This window comes from Harpia harpyja, chromosome 17, assembly GCF_026419915.1.
Source record: "Harpia harpyja isolate bHarHar1 chromosome 17, bHarHar1 primary haplotype, whole genome shotgun sequence".
NCBI classification, from domain to species: domain Eukaryota; kingdom Metazoa; phylum Chordata; class Aves; order Accipitriformes; family Accipitridae; genus Harpia; species Harpia harpyja.
The window spans coordinates 16404304-16422183 of NC_068956.1; the positions used below are offsets into that span (position 1 = coordinate 16404304).

The window sequence follows — 17880 nt, forward strand, 5'->3', positions numbered from 1 at the left end:
ACAAACACATACAGAATCACACAGACCAGGAACCACCGTTTCTCTGTTAGAAAAACAGGATGCAGGAGAAGGTTACAGAATGTGGTTCCTGTCTCAAAACTACATCCTGGAGAGCACTGGAAACGAGAAATCTCTCCAAAGAAGCCCTAAGACCCCCATCAGTGACAGCATGAATGTAAGCCTGAACCACCTTTGCAGCAGAGGATTTCTCCATGGGGAGGGCAACCGAAGCTGTCTGAGGTGTATTCACTACATTTTAGTTTAGAAGCTGCTAGAATAATCACAAGGAGAGACAGTAACCACTAGAGGATAATACAGCTTACAAAATAATAACTCATAATTTACATGCTTAAAATTAGATGGTATCAGCTGCTGCCCCAGTGTTGACTGAGCGATCCTGATGGATTTATGAGACGCAATGCTACAAACTGTTTTCTCCCAAGATTCCTCAGGCATATGTTTCTTTGCATACAGGATGGTCTCCGGCCACCAGACCTAGAGGAAAGAGCACATGAAGATGCTGCCTCTCATGTTTTCTGTAATATTCCTTTCTCCTCTGCCAACCACAAGGGAGAAAAGCCATAATTGTTTTATACATAGTTTAACCAGTTCTATTCCTTCTCTCCTCTACTAAAAGTCAAATATGGATCTGTAGAGTGTGAATGTAAGGATGCCACTTAATAGTGGAAACATGCACCTCACTCAAACCACAGTGGCACTAACAGCTTCATTACAGTTTGATTCCTCTCAGCAAAGGTGTCTAAAAATTGTCAGATTAGAGCAACTATTCAGTGTAGTGTGGAAATTAGATGCTAATTAAGTTATCCGAATACCTGAACTTTTGCAACACAAAAGCTATAAAATAGATTAGCATATTATTTACCAGTCATTAATAAGAGGTGAACAACAGCTGAAATCACACTACGTTAATAAGGTCACAATTACAGTAAATTACTTTTATACAAATTGAGCACAATCACACAGTATTTAAAACTGCATTATTGCCAGTCTTGGGAGCAAGGTGAAAACAGGATCTATACCTAGTATCCGTTTTCCACAGGAAGTGAAAATGGCATGCACTGACACAAAATGACACAAAAGGTATATATGCCTCACGTGAGGTGCACATGGACAGTCTCTCCCATGCGGCTCAGTGAGGAATATGGAGACTGAACACATCATCTGCTTTTCTTAGCAAAAGCTGCAGTACCACATGGAGGAACTGCAAAAAGTCAAATTTAGCCACGTATCAGATTGATTGCTGGCACAGGGCTAAGCTGTGGCTTCAGTTCTTTCGGCAGAGGGGAGGAGACAGGAGGGAGCCCCATCCAGCGCACACTGAACCAAGGGGATGCCCTTCCATGTTCATCAGCAAGACATGGAGCAGGTACTTCAGCAGGGAGTAAGAAGCAGTCTTAACACACTATGCAACTTCTTCCAGCCTCTCTGCCTTAGTCATTATTCATAACGACACCCTTTCTATTGCACTGTGTTTGTACACCCGAGGGGAAGATTAACTGGGAAACTGAAGCAGGGCTGCAGCTCCTTCCCCATCTTCCCTCTGACACTCAGTACGTGGCTGGTAATGCACATGCTCAACGTGCATGATTTTACCCTTTAGTCCTGCTATATCTGGCCCTACAATGAACCCAACAAAAAGAAAGATAGCATTTTTAGTTCTTCTGTTTTCTTTATTTTGTACATTTAACAAGGCTGTGTAGTCAATTACACTTCGTACCTAATGTGATTTTGAATTTCATTTTAAAAATATGTTTCAGGTTAATCCCACATGTTTAGTCATCTGGCAATGTTTTTTTTTGTCCTGGCAAGAACAGAAATGAAAATTTCTTGGCTGCTAAAATATTTTTTTCTTACTTTCTTTTTGGTTGCTTTCCTTTGCCTTATTATAAGAGCAAATATTTGGCAAAAGGTTTGTGAGGGCAGTGCTTTGTTTTCAATATAGTACATGTGGGGATTTGACAGGTACTAGAAATCTTCAGCTTCCAGTATTGTCAGTCTATTCTCAACCTTGTTTTTCTGGGCCTCAGACGTCAGCATCAAAAAGTCAAAATTTACCAAATTTTTAACAGAAATGGTGCATGCGTGCAGGAAAAAAAATGGACATTTCATGTGAAATCATTCAGCAACCATTATGGGTATGAACTCTTTATTAGTATCCATCATAGGCAAGCATAGTTGTGCTGGTTTTGGCTGCGATAGAGTTAAATTTCTTCATAGTAGCTGGTATGGGGCTATGTACTGGATTTGTGATGAAAACAGTGTTGATAACACAGGGATGTTTTCATTACTGCTGAGCAGTGCTTACCCAGAGCCAAGGCCTTTTCTGCTTCTCACCCCACCCCACCAGCGAGCAGGCTGGGGGGGCACAAGGAGTTGGGAGGGGACACAGCTGGGACAGCTGACCCCAACTGACCCAAGGGATATTCCAGACCATACGACGTCATGCTCAGCATGTAAAGCTGGGGGAAGAAGGAGGAAGGGGGGACATTCAGAGTGATGGCGTTTGTCTTCCCAAGTAACTGTTACGTGTGATGGAGCCCTGCTTTCCTGGAGATGGCTGAACACCTGCCTGCCCATGGGAAGTGGTGAAGGCATTCCTTGTTTTGCTTTGCTTTGCTTGCATGCATGGCTTTAAACTGTCTTTATCTCAGCCCATGAGTTTTCTCACTTTTACCCTTCTGATTCTCTCCCCCATCCCACTTTGAGGGAGGTGAGCGAGCGGCTGCATGGTGCGCAGTTGCCAACTGGGGTTAAACCAATTTACAGAACTGCCTATATTCACGTGCTAGCATTGGATCCTCTATTTTATCTGGTAATTCTAAGAAATTTTAAACTGGCAGAAACATCAAGCCAACAAAATCACGATAATACTGTGCAGTTCATGCTGGTTTGTGTCTGAAGTATAGGCTTTGCTTTAGCTACAGTAAATGTAAAATAAAAATAAAAAATTGACAACACTGACTTATAATAAATAAGCAAAGGAAATCCTACCCAGTGAAACAGAAGGGAAGCAGAAGCCACATTAGGTGACCAGGCTGGCTATCCTCTCTAGAAAGAAACAAGGCAGCCCTGGGTATTTCTGTTCTGGTTTGGCCAATCATCTTTGAAGACCTTTTTGAAAATTAAGTGCTAGAAATTCATTGTCAAAACTACAACGATGTGTACTTAAATTTGAAATCACTTCATTGCAAAAGCATATATAGAAATACATTCTCTCTTCTGATAAGAAAAACAGGTGACACTTTTTTTCTTCAGTCAATATTTTGACTAATGGCTTGCCTAAGGTAAGCTGAAAAGCAATCTGCCTGAGAAGACTTAACTTTAGGTCCTGAAAGGGTTGGTGATGAAACAAAAAATAGCAGTAGCATCAGGAAATGGCATTATCATAAGGCTGCAGAGAGAAATCCTGAGACAAGATCCCTGCACAAAAATAAAAGGCAGCACTGGCAAGTCTTGAAAAATATCCTGCACATATTGATAAAAAAGCCTTTAAAGTCATTCTTCTAAAAAATAAACTGAACTGACATAGCAAGTCATTATGATTTCTTCTTCACGGCCTTCCTCTATTTCCTTATGCACGAGATGAAACCAAACCCAAGGAACGTGCAAAGAAACAAAACCAGGATAACAGCTTTCCCTGTTTTGGTCTGGGGTTTCTTTGGAGGGGAGACTGCTATTTAACTCCCACACCACAGGAGGTAAGCATGTGAGAGCCAAGATATTTGATTTTTATGCAGGACATCATACTGTTGTTTTGTATGATTCTCAGTTCCCCAAAAACATCTATCCACATGCCCTGTTATTTTACCTCAGTACGTCACATAGCTTTGCGCCTGCAAAAACACTGGCAACTCTGAGCAGGAAAGTGGACAGGAGGTGGGACAGCACAGGCAGCACGGCCACAGCATTTTAAGGATGGCTGCGCCCTGGTAAGGATCTCCAGTCTTTGCCCACATGTAATGACTGCTGTGGGTGGCACTTCTGCCTCTCCAAGCTGCCAGGGCTTGACCCCTACAGTGAAGAGAAGGTATTACCATATAGTGTTACTGCTCACAGAAAAATGTCATCAAATGTGTGAACACTGCCCAGCAAAGGCTTACTACGTGTGCTGTGACTGGTTAGGGGACAGGGGAAAGAGCAGGCTGAACAGCCACACTGATCTGCTTCTCATCCTCCTCTGCTTGCCACTGTGGAAGTGACAGAGGTCCAGGATCAGTCCTCAGGTGTGCACTGGAGTATGGCATGAGGTTCCTCTGTGGTACAAACAAATTTATTTTCTGGAGCGATGCTTGTTTCCATGTTGTCATGTGGGCAAGGGAATTACTTGTTTCTTGAAGTCTGTCGGGAGGCAGGCTGTATGTATGGAAATGGAGATGTAACGTCAAAACCTGGCTCTGCCATGCAGGTCAAAAAACAGACCGAAGACACCTCAGCATTACTCAAGGGTGCTGCAATGGTGGGGTTGTTATTGTGTCCATTTCTCAGAGGCACCACTCAAGACACCCTTAGTGCACTGTGCAGTAAACGTGGTGTGCACTGTCAGAGAACTGACTTTGGAAGTTCACATTTGTACATGCTAATTATGTAAAAGCAGATCACATATATACTAGGAGCAGCTAGATCACTACTATACGATACAAAAATTTTATCTCTTGAAGAGGTTAACTTTGGCTCCCACTTTCCAGGATCTAATGAATGACGAGAATTGGTGAGAAATGCATACGATGTCATTAAGCTCTCCTGGGTGACAAGCATTAATTACAAACAAAAATAAAACCAAGCCTACCCAGGCAAAGAACTGTTCTCTGCCATTATGAGGATCGAAGGAGCAAAGAATATCTTTCCACTTCTCACAACCACATAGCCATCCTACCAGAACAACAGTGATACATGCAGGCATGGGGGTTTGGGAGGCCCAGGTCACACCATATGGACAGCGATGAAGCAAACCAGCATCCCCCTGTGCTGACTTCAAAACATCCAGCAACCTAACACAGCAATGTGAAAGCGACTTACAGAGGCAAGGGAACAGGCCTACAACCTGATCCAGGAAAAGTACCGTAACTTTGGGTCTTTCTGTTGATTTCAAAGCAGGAAATTCTCTATGATGAGGTCTTAAACCCTTTTACTGACATCTGGATGTGTTAGTGAAATCATTCCTATCAGTGTTTATCCCTGCTGAGACATAGTGATTAAGAAGCTGTGTTGGTCCATTTCCACAAAAAATCTCAAGGCATTATTACCACCTACTTGTTGTTTTCATGCAACACTACTGTCACTGGTTTGCTAAAGCACAGGATTTATCTTTCAAGCAAATTTCTGGTTGAAAAATTACGAGCACAACGGTACATGAAGGGTTTCCAAATTCCACAGTACTTCTGGTAATCGACATTCTGTGTACCTATTTTTATTCCTTCTCTCTAACAGTCTGGGTCTCTGCTTTATCCTCAATCCACTTTTATTGTAAGTCACATCAGATTAGAAATACATTCAACTATGAGAAAAATCTTCTGCAACTGATCCAAGAAGAAACAATAATAAAAACCCACACATATTACACATGGAGCCTCTTTAAAACTAAAAAACAAACAGAAACAATGCAAGACACTGAAAAATACTGACAGATTTCATTAAGGTCTTGTTTAGAAATGTACTGGAGCTGAAGTCTCTTGTAGGATATCCTGTGGATGACACATAAGATTGTCAGTATAGGATAAAAAGCAGCCGGACCCATTGACCCCATGAGGCTTAGTTCTGTACTTTTGCTAAACCATCTGTACTACATCAGTTACGCCTTCATCTCTAGAAGTGCAATTGATTTGAATTTTTTTTCAGTGAATGGACACTAACTGAGTATCTTAACTATGAGTATTGTAAAGCTTACCTACATAAGCCCCTCACTACAAAAAAGACATTGAGGTGCTGGAGTGTGTCCAGAGAAGGGCAACCAAGCTGGTGAGGGGTCTAGAGCACAAGTCTTATGAGGAGCGCCTGAGGGAACTGGGGTTGTTTAGCCTGGAGAAAAGGAGGCTGAGGGGAGACCTTATCACTCTCTACAACTACCTGAAAGGAGTCTGTAGTGAGGTGGGGGTCGGTCTCCCAAGTAGCAAGTGATAGGGCAAGAGGAAACTGCCTCAAGTTGCATCAGGGGAGGTTTAGGTTGGAAACTGGGAAAAATTTCTTCACTGAAAGCGTTGTCAAGCATTGGAACAGGCTGCTGGGGGAAGCAGTTGAGTCACCACCCCTGGAGTTATTTAAAAGACGTGTAGATGTGGTGCTTAGGGACATGGTTCAGTGGTGGACTTGCTGTGCTAGCTTTAAGGTTGGACTCGATGATCTTAAGGGTCTCTTCCGACCTAAATGACTCTACGATTCTGTAACAAACTCGTCACTGAATTCCTAAGCATTTTCTTTTATCCTGTATTAATTCATGTAAACTGTGAGCCAGACCCTGCTGCAGTAGGAGCTGATGGAAGTTTTGTCATTGATTTCAGTGCAACGAAAGGCAAGACAGCTGTTTTTCAAGTTTTTCATGGACCTAGTGTTTAATAAATATTTTTACACAGTCTAACATCATCGAGTCCCAATGCACAGCAGGGCTAAAATACACTGGCAGGAAGTTTGTACAGGAGATAAAAGTGCGTCCTCCTGCACCATCTTCAAATATGCAGAGCTCTGAATGCCAAAGCAGAAATATGGGATGTTGGCCTTCACAGCATGGGACACAGATCAAAAAGGAAGCATGAAACTGAAGATTACTCAAGTACAATAGGAAGCCTGAGATCATGTAGGATTTATTCACTACCAAAAATATAAGAGCCAAACCCAAACTCCCAAAAGAATATCTAGCCAGTTTGACACCATAAACAGGACATTTCCTTAGCTTTGTAAACAGGAGATTGATTTGAAACAAACTGCCAAGTAACCTAACACAATCCAGTATTTTAGCCAAGAGATCCTCTCCAGAAGCAGTGATACAAGTGGTCTCTTTTATCCAAAATGTGGTATAATATAATCAACCTTATAAATATAATAGCAGGATTTTTGGAGGCAATTCTCGAATACAGCTTGAATCAACTAACTAAAAGGAGTACTACTAAATTTTCCTGCATTAGTGGGCAAATTCTTACTACAGAGAATGCCAACACAGAGCCTTCATGGTATTTCTTAGGACTCATTTAATATCCCAGTGTCAAATCCCTGCAGGTCCACAAAAGCCAGAGCAGGCAGGGGCAAACAGACCTTCTCTAGGGTTGGGAACATGCTATGAACATTGAGAGCTAACTCAAGCTTTCTCAGCTGGGTAGGCAAAACTGAACGTTGCTACACAAGGAACAGAGGAGGAAGGCAAGGAGAAGGGACACAGCTGGGCCCAGAGATGTAGGAGAACCAGACTTCATGTTCCTGCTAGTGCTGCACGTGGGAAAAGGGGTGAGAGTGGGCAAGAGGGAGAGCAGGACAGAAGAGACAGGCAAAGCGACCACTGCTTCTGAGGCAGGATGTGTTCCACCCATCGCCACCCGTCAGCTGCAGTAGGTGCCATTACAGAATGGTTGAGGCTGGAAGGGAACTCTGGAGGTCATCATTACTGCTCTGGAGGCAACAAGGAGCTGGACATTTTGAAGCCTTTTGGAGTCTGATATCGCAGGCAGCTGCCTACTTTTTCTGTTTTCAGAGCCAGTCCTGTAAGATATTTTATTTGCTGTTAAAGAGATCAGTCTGTAATTTGCTGCAGATATATTTTAATACAAGCAAGACTATCCATACGAAAAGACTGCAGCATAAAATACGTAAACTTCTGCTGCACCTTTTCTATATATACTATCATTAGAGGTATGAAATGAAAGCCATTCCCTGTCCTTCTAATTTACTGTTCCTCAAAGAAGTTTTTTGCTGTATAAATAATACACATTTTGCAGATCTGTTCCTTTTATGCAATATTTACACCCAGTCTAAAGAAGGAGTACCAGAAAAGTAATGCAGTGAATTTGTATATTATTTTTTTGAAAGAATTTCTGCCTTCAATAATCCTTTTCCCTATAAGTTCCTTTTTACTTAATAAAAATTATAATAACATGTAAATTACTTTCAGAACTTCCACTCACAACCTGGAAAACTGACAAACATTTTTAAACACAACTTGCTTTCAACCCAAATTCCATAAATTACATAGCTAACAACATCATGTAAAGAGGATTTTAACTACCTTGAATAGTTAGGCTCAAATATTTGTCTAACAGTTCATTGTTCAACCAGGACTTCAAAAAGTTACATTAAACCTGGGGGGGAGGGGGATTAGTATTCTAAAAAAAAATTCCCTGGTACAATATTTTTATGATTTGAATGCTAATTTGGAAACAATTATATTAAGTGTACTTATACTCATTTCCCTGTGCTTATGTCCTCTGATTTATGTGCATATATAATATCCTACATGAAATAATATGTAAAAGATGCAATATATATTTATTCTACATATCCATGTACATAATATTCATGCCTATGATACATATGCATTATATTTTTATTTTAACAGAATATTTGACAAATATATTTGACGAAAACATAGTGACAAAGGATGAGGAAAAGGCTGAGGTACTTAATGCCGCCTTTGCCTCAATCTTCAATAGTAAGACCAGTTGTTCTTTGGGTACCCAGCCCCCTGAACTGGAAGACAGGGACGGGGAGCAGAATGAAGCCCCCATAATCCAAGGGGAAATGGTGAGTGACCTGCTACACCACTTAGACACACACACAGGTCTATGGGGCCAGATGGGATCCACCCAAGCGTACTGAGGGAGCTGGCAGAAGTGCTCACCAAGCTACTTTCCATCATTTGTCAGCAGTCCTGACTAACCGGGGAGGTCCCAGTTGACTGGAAGTTAGCAAATGTGATGCCCGTGTACAAGAAGGGCCTGAAGGAAGATCCAGGGAACTACAGGCCTGTCAGTCTGACCTCGGTGCTGGGGAAGATTATGGAGCAGATCATCTTGAGTGCCATCACACGGCACATGCAGGACAACCAGGTGATCAGGCCCAGTCAGTATGCGTTTATGAAAGGCAGGTCCTGATCTCTCTCCTTCTATGACAAGGTGACCCACTTTGTGGATTAGGGAAAGGCTGTGGATGTTGTCTACCTGGATTTAGTAAAGGCTTTGACACTGTTTCCCACAGCATTCTCCTGGAGAAACTGGCTGCTCATGGCTTGGACGGGCATACTCTTTGCTGGGTAAAAAACTGGCTGGATGATTGAGCCCAAAGAGTGGAGGTGAATGGAGTTAAATCCAGCTGGCGGCCGGTCACAGGTGGTGTCCCTAGGGCTCAGTATTGGGACCAGTTCTGTTTAGTATCTTTATCAATGATCTGGATGAGGGGATCAAGTGCACCCTCAGTAAGTTTGCAGACAACACCAAGTTGGGTGGGAGCGTTGGTCGGCTGGAGGGTAGGGAGGCTCTACAGAGGGATCTGGACAGGCTGGGTCGATGGGCCGAGGCCAATTGTATGAGGTTCAACAAGACCAAGTGCTGGGTCCCACACTTGGGTCACAACAACCCCATGCAATGCTACAGCCTTGGGGAAGAGTGGCTGGAAAGCTGCCCAGCAGATAAAGGACCTGGGGGTGTTGGTCAACAACCAGCTGAATATGAGCCAGTAGTGTGCCCAGGTGGCCAAGAAGGCCAACGGCATCCTGGCTTGTGTCAGAAATAGTGTGGCCAGCAGGACTAGGGAAGTGATCGTCCCCCTGTGCTCAACACTGGTGAGGCCGCACCTCGAATACTGTGTTGGGTTTTGGGCCCCTCACTATGAGAAAGACATTGAGGTGCTGGAGTGTGTCCAGAGAAGGGCAACCAAGCTGGTGAAGGGTCTAGAGCACAAGTCTTATGAGGAGCGTCTGAGGGAACTGGGGTTGTTTAGCCTGGAGAAAAGGAGGCTGAAGGGAGACCTTATCACTCTACAACTACCTGAAAGGAGGTTGTAGCGAGGTGGGGGTTGGTCTCTTCTCCCAAGTATCAAGTGATAGGGCAAGAGGAAACGGCCTCAAGTTGCACCAGGGGAGGTTTAGATTGGAAACTGGGAAAAATTTCTTCACTGAAAGGGTTGTCAAGCGTTGGAACAGGCTGCTGGGGGAAGCGGCAGCTGAGTTGAGTCACCACCCCTGGAGGTATTTGAAAGAAGTGTAGATGTGGTGCTTAGGGACATGGTTTAGTGGTGGACTTGGCAGTGTTAGGTGTATGGTTGCACTGAATGATCTAAAGTTCTTTTCCAACCTAAAAAATTCTATGATTCAATGATTCTAAATTTTGCAAATACTTGTACTTTTGGTTCATCGTAAGCTATAGTTAGTTTTACTCGGCATCATCTCACTTATATATAAGCTATTCGAGCTTATATAAATATATTTTATCCTGTAGGACTGAGTCCCTTGACTTTAATGGAATTACAGAGATGCTGAAAGTTAAGGACATGGAGAATGTTATTGCACTAATGATTCCCTGTAAGTTTCCTATTTATGCCTATTCCTAGGTGTTTTATAAAACACAGCCTTTCTGTGGGATCACAGTGAAAAAAAATACATTATTTTAGAATTTTCAGCAGTGTTCAGTTTCTAAGAATCAAAGCAAAACAATTATCAAGTTTTCTCTGCAAGCCTTTTAAGAATTAGCTGGCCTAATTAAGTTTCATTCGAATACATTTAAAAAAAAAGAAACAAGAAGTGTTGAGAGACTGGCTGGAGAATTTATAGTGACTTCCACTAAATGATATACATCTGCCTCATAAAACACGTTTCAAAGCTCCTTTGGAGAATTATTCCATGCTGCTTGCTGCTGAGTCAGGGTTGGAATTCTCGTGCAATATCCTTTGATACTTCAGTCCAAATAGTTAATTATACAGATAAGAGAATCATCAAAGTTAAACAATTGTAGACCAAAGTGCATTACTACAGGTAAATTACTAAGGTTTTTTTTTTTTATCTGATGAAGACTGAAATACACTTTTTTTTTTACAAAACCTCCAAAAACAATCAGGAAAATAAGCTTATAAAAGCAAATTTATTTTAGCTATTTTCCAGTTGACACAATTTTATGTTACTAGAGTCCTTTAAAAAACCATGTATACAAGCCTACTATAAAATAACTCAAGAAGTGCATTCCAAACCTGAGGTTCTTATACCACTACTGATACAACAGCCATTTCAAAGTGGTATGAAAAACACCCCAAAAGCAGACAGTTAACACCTGTTTGGTGAGAGAATACTGCCCAAATCATCAAATGCTCTTCCCTGTGCTTAGGCACAGGCCAACACAGGGAAGGGGAGGGTAGAGTTAATGGCACACATCCCTTTGGACAGGCCATCAAAGAGCCAAAAGCTGTTACCGTTTCCCAAGAATGGTAAAGTACAATTTTTCTTTGTATTTTGGTGGTTAACAAGCAAACCAAAGTTTAGAAATTCCATATTTATTTTGATTGATAATGAAAACCACAAGAGCCTGGAATCTTATCTCAAGTCGTCTGATGTTATGGTTTCAAACCCACATCAGAAGATACTGATTCCATGGCGTTCTGTTGTTTACATACTGAAATGATTTGACACTATGCTGTCTGTTCTGTTCTGCCTTTTCTTTAAACTTCGGATTTTAAAGTTTAAAACACGTATAGTGATGCTTAGTCTGAGTATACAGACTAGGCATACTTTCCTAGATTGCGCATTCATACAGATGTTTGTTCAATAACAGATAAGAATGAGCAATTGATGTTTCAGTTAGACACCATACAGTAAATAATATTACTTAGCATTTTTCATGTCCACTTTTGATCTCCAAGTACACATAAACAACCAAAATAGCAGAAACAAAATATCAGACTTCTTCTAATTAGGCGGTATTACCTGTATACTGCAAATTGGGAAACTGAGGCAAAGAGAACAATGGAAGCATCTGGAAGCTCTCTCTATGTGTTATTCTGACAAACTTCAAATGACTTAACAGGTAATGGCATTAATAAACACTTTAAGTAAATACTACTACATGTGCTATAAATATGGCTGGCATCTCCAGGACACTTTTAAAAAATTGATTAGTGCTACACTGGACAGCTGAGTCATCAATGCCCGTCCTTCCACTAGGACAAGAGGATGTCTTGTAAGCAGGTTATTTATATTCTTAATATCTTCAGCAGGAAGTACAGGCTGGTTAGGTTTGGTAGACATTACATGGCACTTCTTTTGTATGTGCTGCCCTTCATCTATAGATTTCTTCCCAGAGCAACCTCAGTCTTAAGTAAGAGCAATTACAAATAGGCCAATCTCTTTTAGCCTAAAAGAAGAAAGATAATCTCGAATCGTGCACAGTGCAAAGGTTTGTTTTGGCTGGAAGCAATACCAAGCCTCCATATTAAAGCTCTGTGTATGCAGTATCACTAGTTTATCCTGCTTGGAGGTAACAGAAAACTGGAATCCAAAGGATTGCTTTCTTTTTTAATGAAATGTGCAGGTGGTCTTGGACTTGGCAAGATACAGTATTTTTTTAAAGAGCTGAACAGACCTTGCTTCCTCTTCAGTATCTCTCTTAATTTCACAACATAATAATCATGATCATCAACCCAGGACATAATATTAAATTAGTTTTTATCCCTGCTGCGCGCTTTGAGAGAGACTGTTGGAACATATTAGCCCCAGTGTATTGTGTGCTCTTAGATCCTCTTCCATATTATCATATCTGCAAATATTTACAATGCAAAAAATACTGTCTCACTCAGCAATGCAACCCACATGTCTTTAATGCTATTCTGTATCAGTGCTGCAAACCAAAACAAGACACAAACACCACTGAAAATTAGACAGAAATACTTATAGTGGCCTACAGCCAACTATGGTCTAAGCACTTTGCTTGTGAGCTCATCACATGCATGCAACATTTGGAATACAGCTCATAACCTTTGGCTGCACAAATATAGACCTTTAGTCAACAAACTCAAGCAACAGTTTGGTTCCTTTGACTAAAATCAGGACCATCAGCAGCTTATCTGCTTCAGATGTTGTGACCCGATGGCCAGCTCCACTGACCATACCAGAACACGCCATCCTTTACAGCCAAAAAGCAAGAGGATTCCCAAGCACAAGGAGGGAGCAAGGCTGCAGCGTGCTAAGGGTTTGCATGCGGTCTTCCTAAAAGTGTGTTTGGTGTTTGACTTGGAAGGAAGCTGGCTTAGCTTAGTTCAGTGATGGTGTCAGTTCTTCTATGAAGTTTAAGATGACAGGCTAACAAGTCATGAGGCTTGATAAAATACAGAATAGTTTTAAAGGATGAAACAGAAATAATGCATGTATGCTTTTATTACGAACACATATATTTTTATCACATTAAATTTGGCTTCTGAGACAGAAGGAACTCCAGTTCTGTCTTGTTTCCAGACTCACTATCTCAATTCTAAGAAAAGGCCTCTTCACCTTCTCTATGCCTTCTTTCAGTGACCAGGAAAGGCAGAGAATTAAGTTCAATATGGCTCCAAAGCTGAAACAAAAACATCTTCCTAAAACAACTGTATACCCATTATACACATTGTATACATGCTGAAAAATAAACACTGGCAAATACAGAGTACAATCTTGGAAATGGCTCAAGTGACTGGGTTTTTGAAAAGGGTTTATAAAATACATAAATCCTGGCAACTGGAAGACGTTAACTTGAAGACTGAACTTAACCCTGTTCATTTCCAGGGAGAATATCTTGCATTTCACTCTGCAAGAGGGTACACTGCAACATGCAAAAGCAGGTCCTCCCACATGAAGTTGGAACCCAACAGGTTGCTCCCCAACCAGAGGCTCATCGCCCTTCCCAAACCAAAAGACCTGGTTATCTTTAATCACAAGTGGATTCCAAAGGCGAATTTCAGCGGTCCTATTTTCATGCAGCCTCCACATTCATTCACCACAGGGCCACAGCACACGGCCACCCTGACCGCCCGCTTGAGGCACTTGCGCCCCACGCAGCTGTGCTGCAGACCGTCGACAGCACCTCAGCTGTCGAGGATATCCCCTGCCGGCCGCTCGCAGCGGGAAACGCACCAGAGCTCAAACACGAAGACTGAAGCCGCTCTTTGGGCTGTGTCTGAAAGCCCGCAGCCACCCTCCCTGGTGCCCACCATCACTGGGCATCCTCCTCCTGCCAACGGTGCGGCAGGCACAAGGGACGAGGCCAGTCCTCGCGGGGCATTGCCCAGCAGACCCGGGCGAACGCCCAGCCCTGGGCCCAGACCCTCCTGCCAAGGCGGCCCTCCACCCGGAGGACGGCTCCCCGAGAGCCGTTACAGGAGCCGAAAGCGGCCAAAGGCCGCAGCGCGGCCGGCAGAGGAGCCGCGCTCCCGCCGAGCACCCCTGAGGCGACGGCGGCGCCGCCCGCGCCCCGCCCCGAGGCCCAACGGCCGCCGCCCGCGCGTCCTCCCTCGCCCACCACACGCCGCCCCCGGGGGGACACGGCGGCGGCCCCGCTCAGGCCGGAGCCGCCACCTACTCGCCGCCCTCCCCGCACTGCCCCCGGCGTCGGCACCGCAAAGGGACACAGACGAGACGGGGCCCGCGGGTGCCGAGGGGCGCCGGGCGGGGCCCTCCGCGGCAGCTGGGACCGGGCGCCCCGCGCCGTCAGGGGCGAGGTGCCGCCCGCAGCCCGGAGGGGACACGCGGGGAGCGCCGCCGGCTCCCAGGAAGCCTCCCCGAAGTTGCCCTGAGAAGTTTGGGACCGCCCGGAGGAGCAGCCGCCGGGCAGAGCCGCCCCCTCAGCCCACACCTCCCTCCCTCCACCTGGCCGCACGCTCCCGGGCCGACCCCCGCCGGCCTCCGGGGACCGGCCCCCGCGCCCCGGCTGACCCCGCCGGCCTCTCAGGGACGGGACCCCCGCCCGGACAGAACGCCGCCGGCCTCTGGGGAAGGGGGGGGACGGCAGCCCCCGGGGCGCGCTCCGGGCTCGGGGCTCCCTCTGCAAGTGCAGCCCCTGGCAATAAAGAAGACAGAGAGACGCTTACCATCTCGCCTGATATTCGAGGACCGCAAGGCTTTTATAGATCCGCTCTGGGCAGGGGCAGTGGTGCCCTGACGGCTGCAAAAGTTCGCACAGACGACAGCGTAGAGGAGGAGGAGGATGAGCAGTTGCATTGGGATCCGCTGTGAACGGGACCGTGTCTCTGCAAAGAAACCCGGCTCTCCCCACCCAGGGTGCTTCCCTCTCTCGTGTTCTCTCCCCCTTCCCGGACTTTTTGGTTGTTGTTGTTGCGGGTTGCTTGCGTGTTTGGGGGAGTTGTATGAAGGGAAGAAAAAAAAAAAAAGCACACAAAAACCCCGAAAAACAAAAAAACCACACCACCCGAAACAGCAGTCACGGCTGCCGAGTTACCCTCCGAGCTGCCCCCAAACTTCCTGCATGCTGAACTTTCTGCTGCCTTTCTGGGGCCGGCCAAACCCGGCAAAGGTGAGAAATCCTCGGGCCGGGACCGCCGCCCCCTCCCCTCGGCCGGCAGCGCCGTGCCCCACGTCGCAGGCGGGGGGGCTGCCGCTGCCGCAGCCGCGCTCCCCTGCGGCCGCCGCGGCGCAGCTCCGCGCCCCGCTGCCGGGCTGCGCCCGCCGCCTCGCACCGCCGCCGCGCCGCTCCGCTCGGCAGGAGCCGCCGCTGGGGTCTGGAGCGGCGGGAGCGCCCCGCGCTCCGCGGAAAGGGGGCCGGGGGGGAGAGGCGGCCCGGGGGAAGGGGGCGGCCCGGGGGCAGGGAGGGAGGCGGGCGGGAGCGGCCGGCGCCGGGGAGGCAGGGAGCGGTGCCCGCGTCCTCCGTGAGCTACCGGCCGCGCCGTCTCCAGCCCGGGCAGAAAGTGGCAGGAGGGGTGGTGCGGGGGGGGCTGGCCCCGGTGCGGAGTGAACTTGCCCTGCCGGGACCGCGGGGCACCCGGCGGGTGGGTGCGGTGGGAGCCGTGTGCCGGGGGCTCCCCGCCAGCAAAGAAGCCACGCACCCGTCACCCTCGGGCCCGCAGTGGCCACGTAAAGGTTATCCGTTGGGCTGGAATGACTCAAATCACTGAGTTGCACCAGGGCGGGTGTGGAGACTTAGTGGAATAACTGGTGAAAACACATTGGCTGAAGCAAGCCGGCAGCTGTCCCTGGGAGAAATATATGGGCTCTTCTGTCATGCCAAGCACTGTCCAAAGCTTCTCATAAAAAGTTAATTCCTGCTAATTTAGACCCTCATTAAGTTGGGTCTGGTATTAAAAGATTTTATTGCTGCCTGGGAGAGTTCAGGTCTAAACCAAAGGCATGTGAGGATTGTGATCAGATTGCTCTTTTAATACTCTTTCCTTCCATTAGCTGCAATGAAAATAATCAAGTGAAGACGTAGAAAAAACAATCAGGTTTTAACAGTTCTCTAATAAATTCTTACCTACTCAGTTTATTTCTTAAGGCATTTTATATAGTCTTAGCCAGTCTGACAAATTGTAACATGCTGCCGGACCTTTAACAACATGAAACAACACCTCACTAGCAGAAGAAAAATGTCAATATAGTGCTATATGAGGAATATTGGATGAGTCCTGCTACACTCAGAAGACTGCCTCTGGCTGTATGAAACATTTTCTCCAAGAGCATGTTAGGATGACAATGGGACTGAAACATCTTGTATGTCTTAAGGAACCAGTAGGGTGCAATTCTGTTATGCATAATTCATGGTTCTTTATCCCTTTCATGTTCCCCCAAACCGACAGCGAACCTAATCCTGCTCCCATGTGGTAGATAATGGAAAGGCTCCAACAGTGCTTCATTTGTGAGCAGATGTGCCTATATTTTACGTGCCCATTTCGGGGGAAACTGGGCAAACGGAGGGAAGGTGGCCAACCCAATCATCCTAATAGAAGCAGAAAGTCAAACAGAGGACATACAGCAAATGAAGACAGGGGGAGCTGTGAAGATGTGTTCTGTTCATCCAGTCAATGTGTCTGTCTCTTTCCAACTGCATTACAAGGAAGTGGCAGAAAATGTCAATAGGATCCCAGCTACCTAGCTCTCTTCTGAGTGCAGGTACCTTGTAAGATAAAAGGAGGTGGTCAATACCCTGGCCTTACCACAACCCCCGTGGTGAAGTCTTCCCTTTCTCAGTGTCCTGAGGCCCTCATTCACTCTTACATTTAGGGAGCTAGAACCCATAATTGCTTCCCCTTGGGGGCGTGCAGTGGCCGTTTTAAGGCGGTGGAGGAGGAAGAGAAGGAAGGACAGATTATCTTCCATCCAGAAGGCAGACAAAAGGTGTTTTGACAGTATCTGAGCAGTTATATAATTCAGTCAAGAAAGGGCACTGTTTCCAAGACTGTTTCTGTACCCAGCTTCACCTGTATAAATTTTCTTATATAAAATTCATACACCTTCCCAAGAGCTGAGTCTGGAGCTAGAGTCATGCGGTGTCTTTCTGGCCCCATGCCTGCCTGGCTGCACAGGTCCAGCTTTGACACAAGAGTGGAACAGGCTTTCACCTAAAACACTCCACAGCTGTTTGGCTGATGTGCTCCCTGGCTTGATATAGACTATAAATTTAAACTTCCTCAAGCTGACCCAGCTACAGAACTGAGGTTTTTCGCAGCATTTTTTTTTTTCTTTTAAAGAAGTACATACTGCTTGCGATGCATAAGATGAAATTCCTGTTTCTGGAGCAGAGGTACTTGTTGCTTAGAGAACTCTAAAGCAAAACAGCATGGGGCCTCATAAATTAGACAGTGATGAAAACAGGAAAGTGGATTCCACCACCTGTGGCTTTGATATATATCAAGAGGAACTCTGTATAACTCCTATCATATGGTTATGGTACATTTCTATTCCTCCCAGTACAAAGCATG

General features: G+C 45.4%; 1 protein-coding gene across 5 annotated transcripts in view; it reads right to left on the reverse strand.

Annotated features, from left to right (window-relative positions):
• PDGFD (platelet derived growth factor D) overlaps positions 1-15673 on the reverse strand; it is a 144978-nt gene extending 129305 nt beyond the window's left edge. The window contains exon 1 of one of the 5 annotated variants that reach the window (XM_052812811.1): positions 15040-15673. In XM_052812811.1, the coding sequence (XP_052668771.1) occupies positions 15040-15169 (130 nt within the window). In that variant the 5' untranslated portion in view covers positions 15170-15673. The remainder of the gene's footprint in view (positions 1-15039) is intronic. The other 4 variants (XM_052812810.1, XM_052812814.1, XM_052812813.1 and 1 more) reach the window with 4 other exon arrangements.
• Between the last annotated feature and the right edge of the window lie 2207 nt (positions 15674-17880).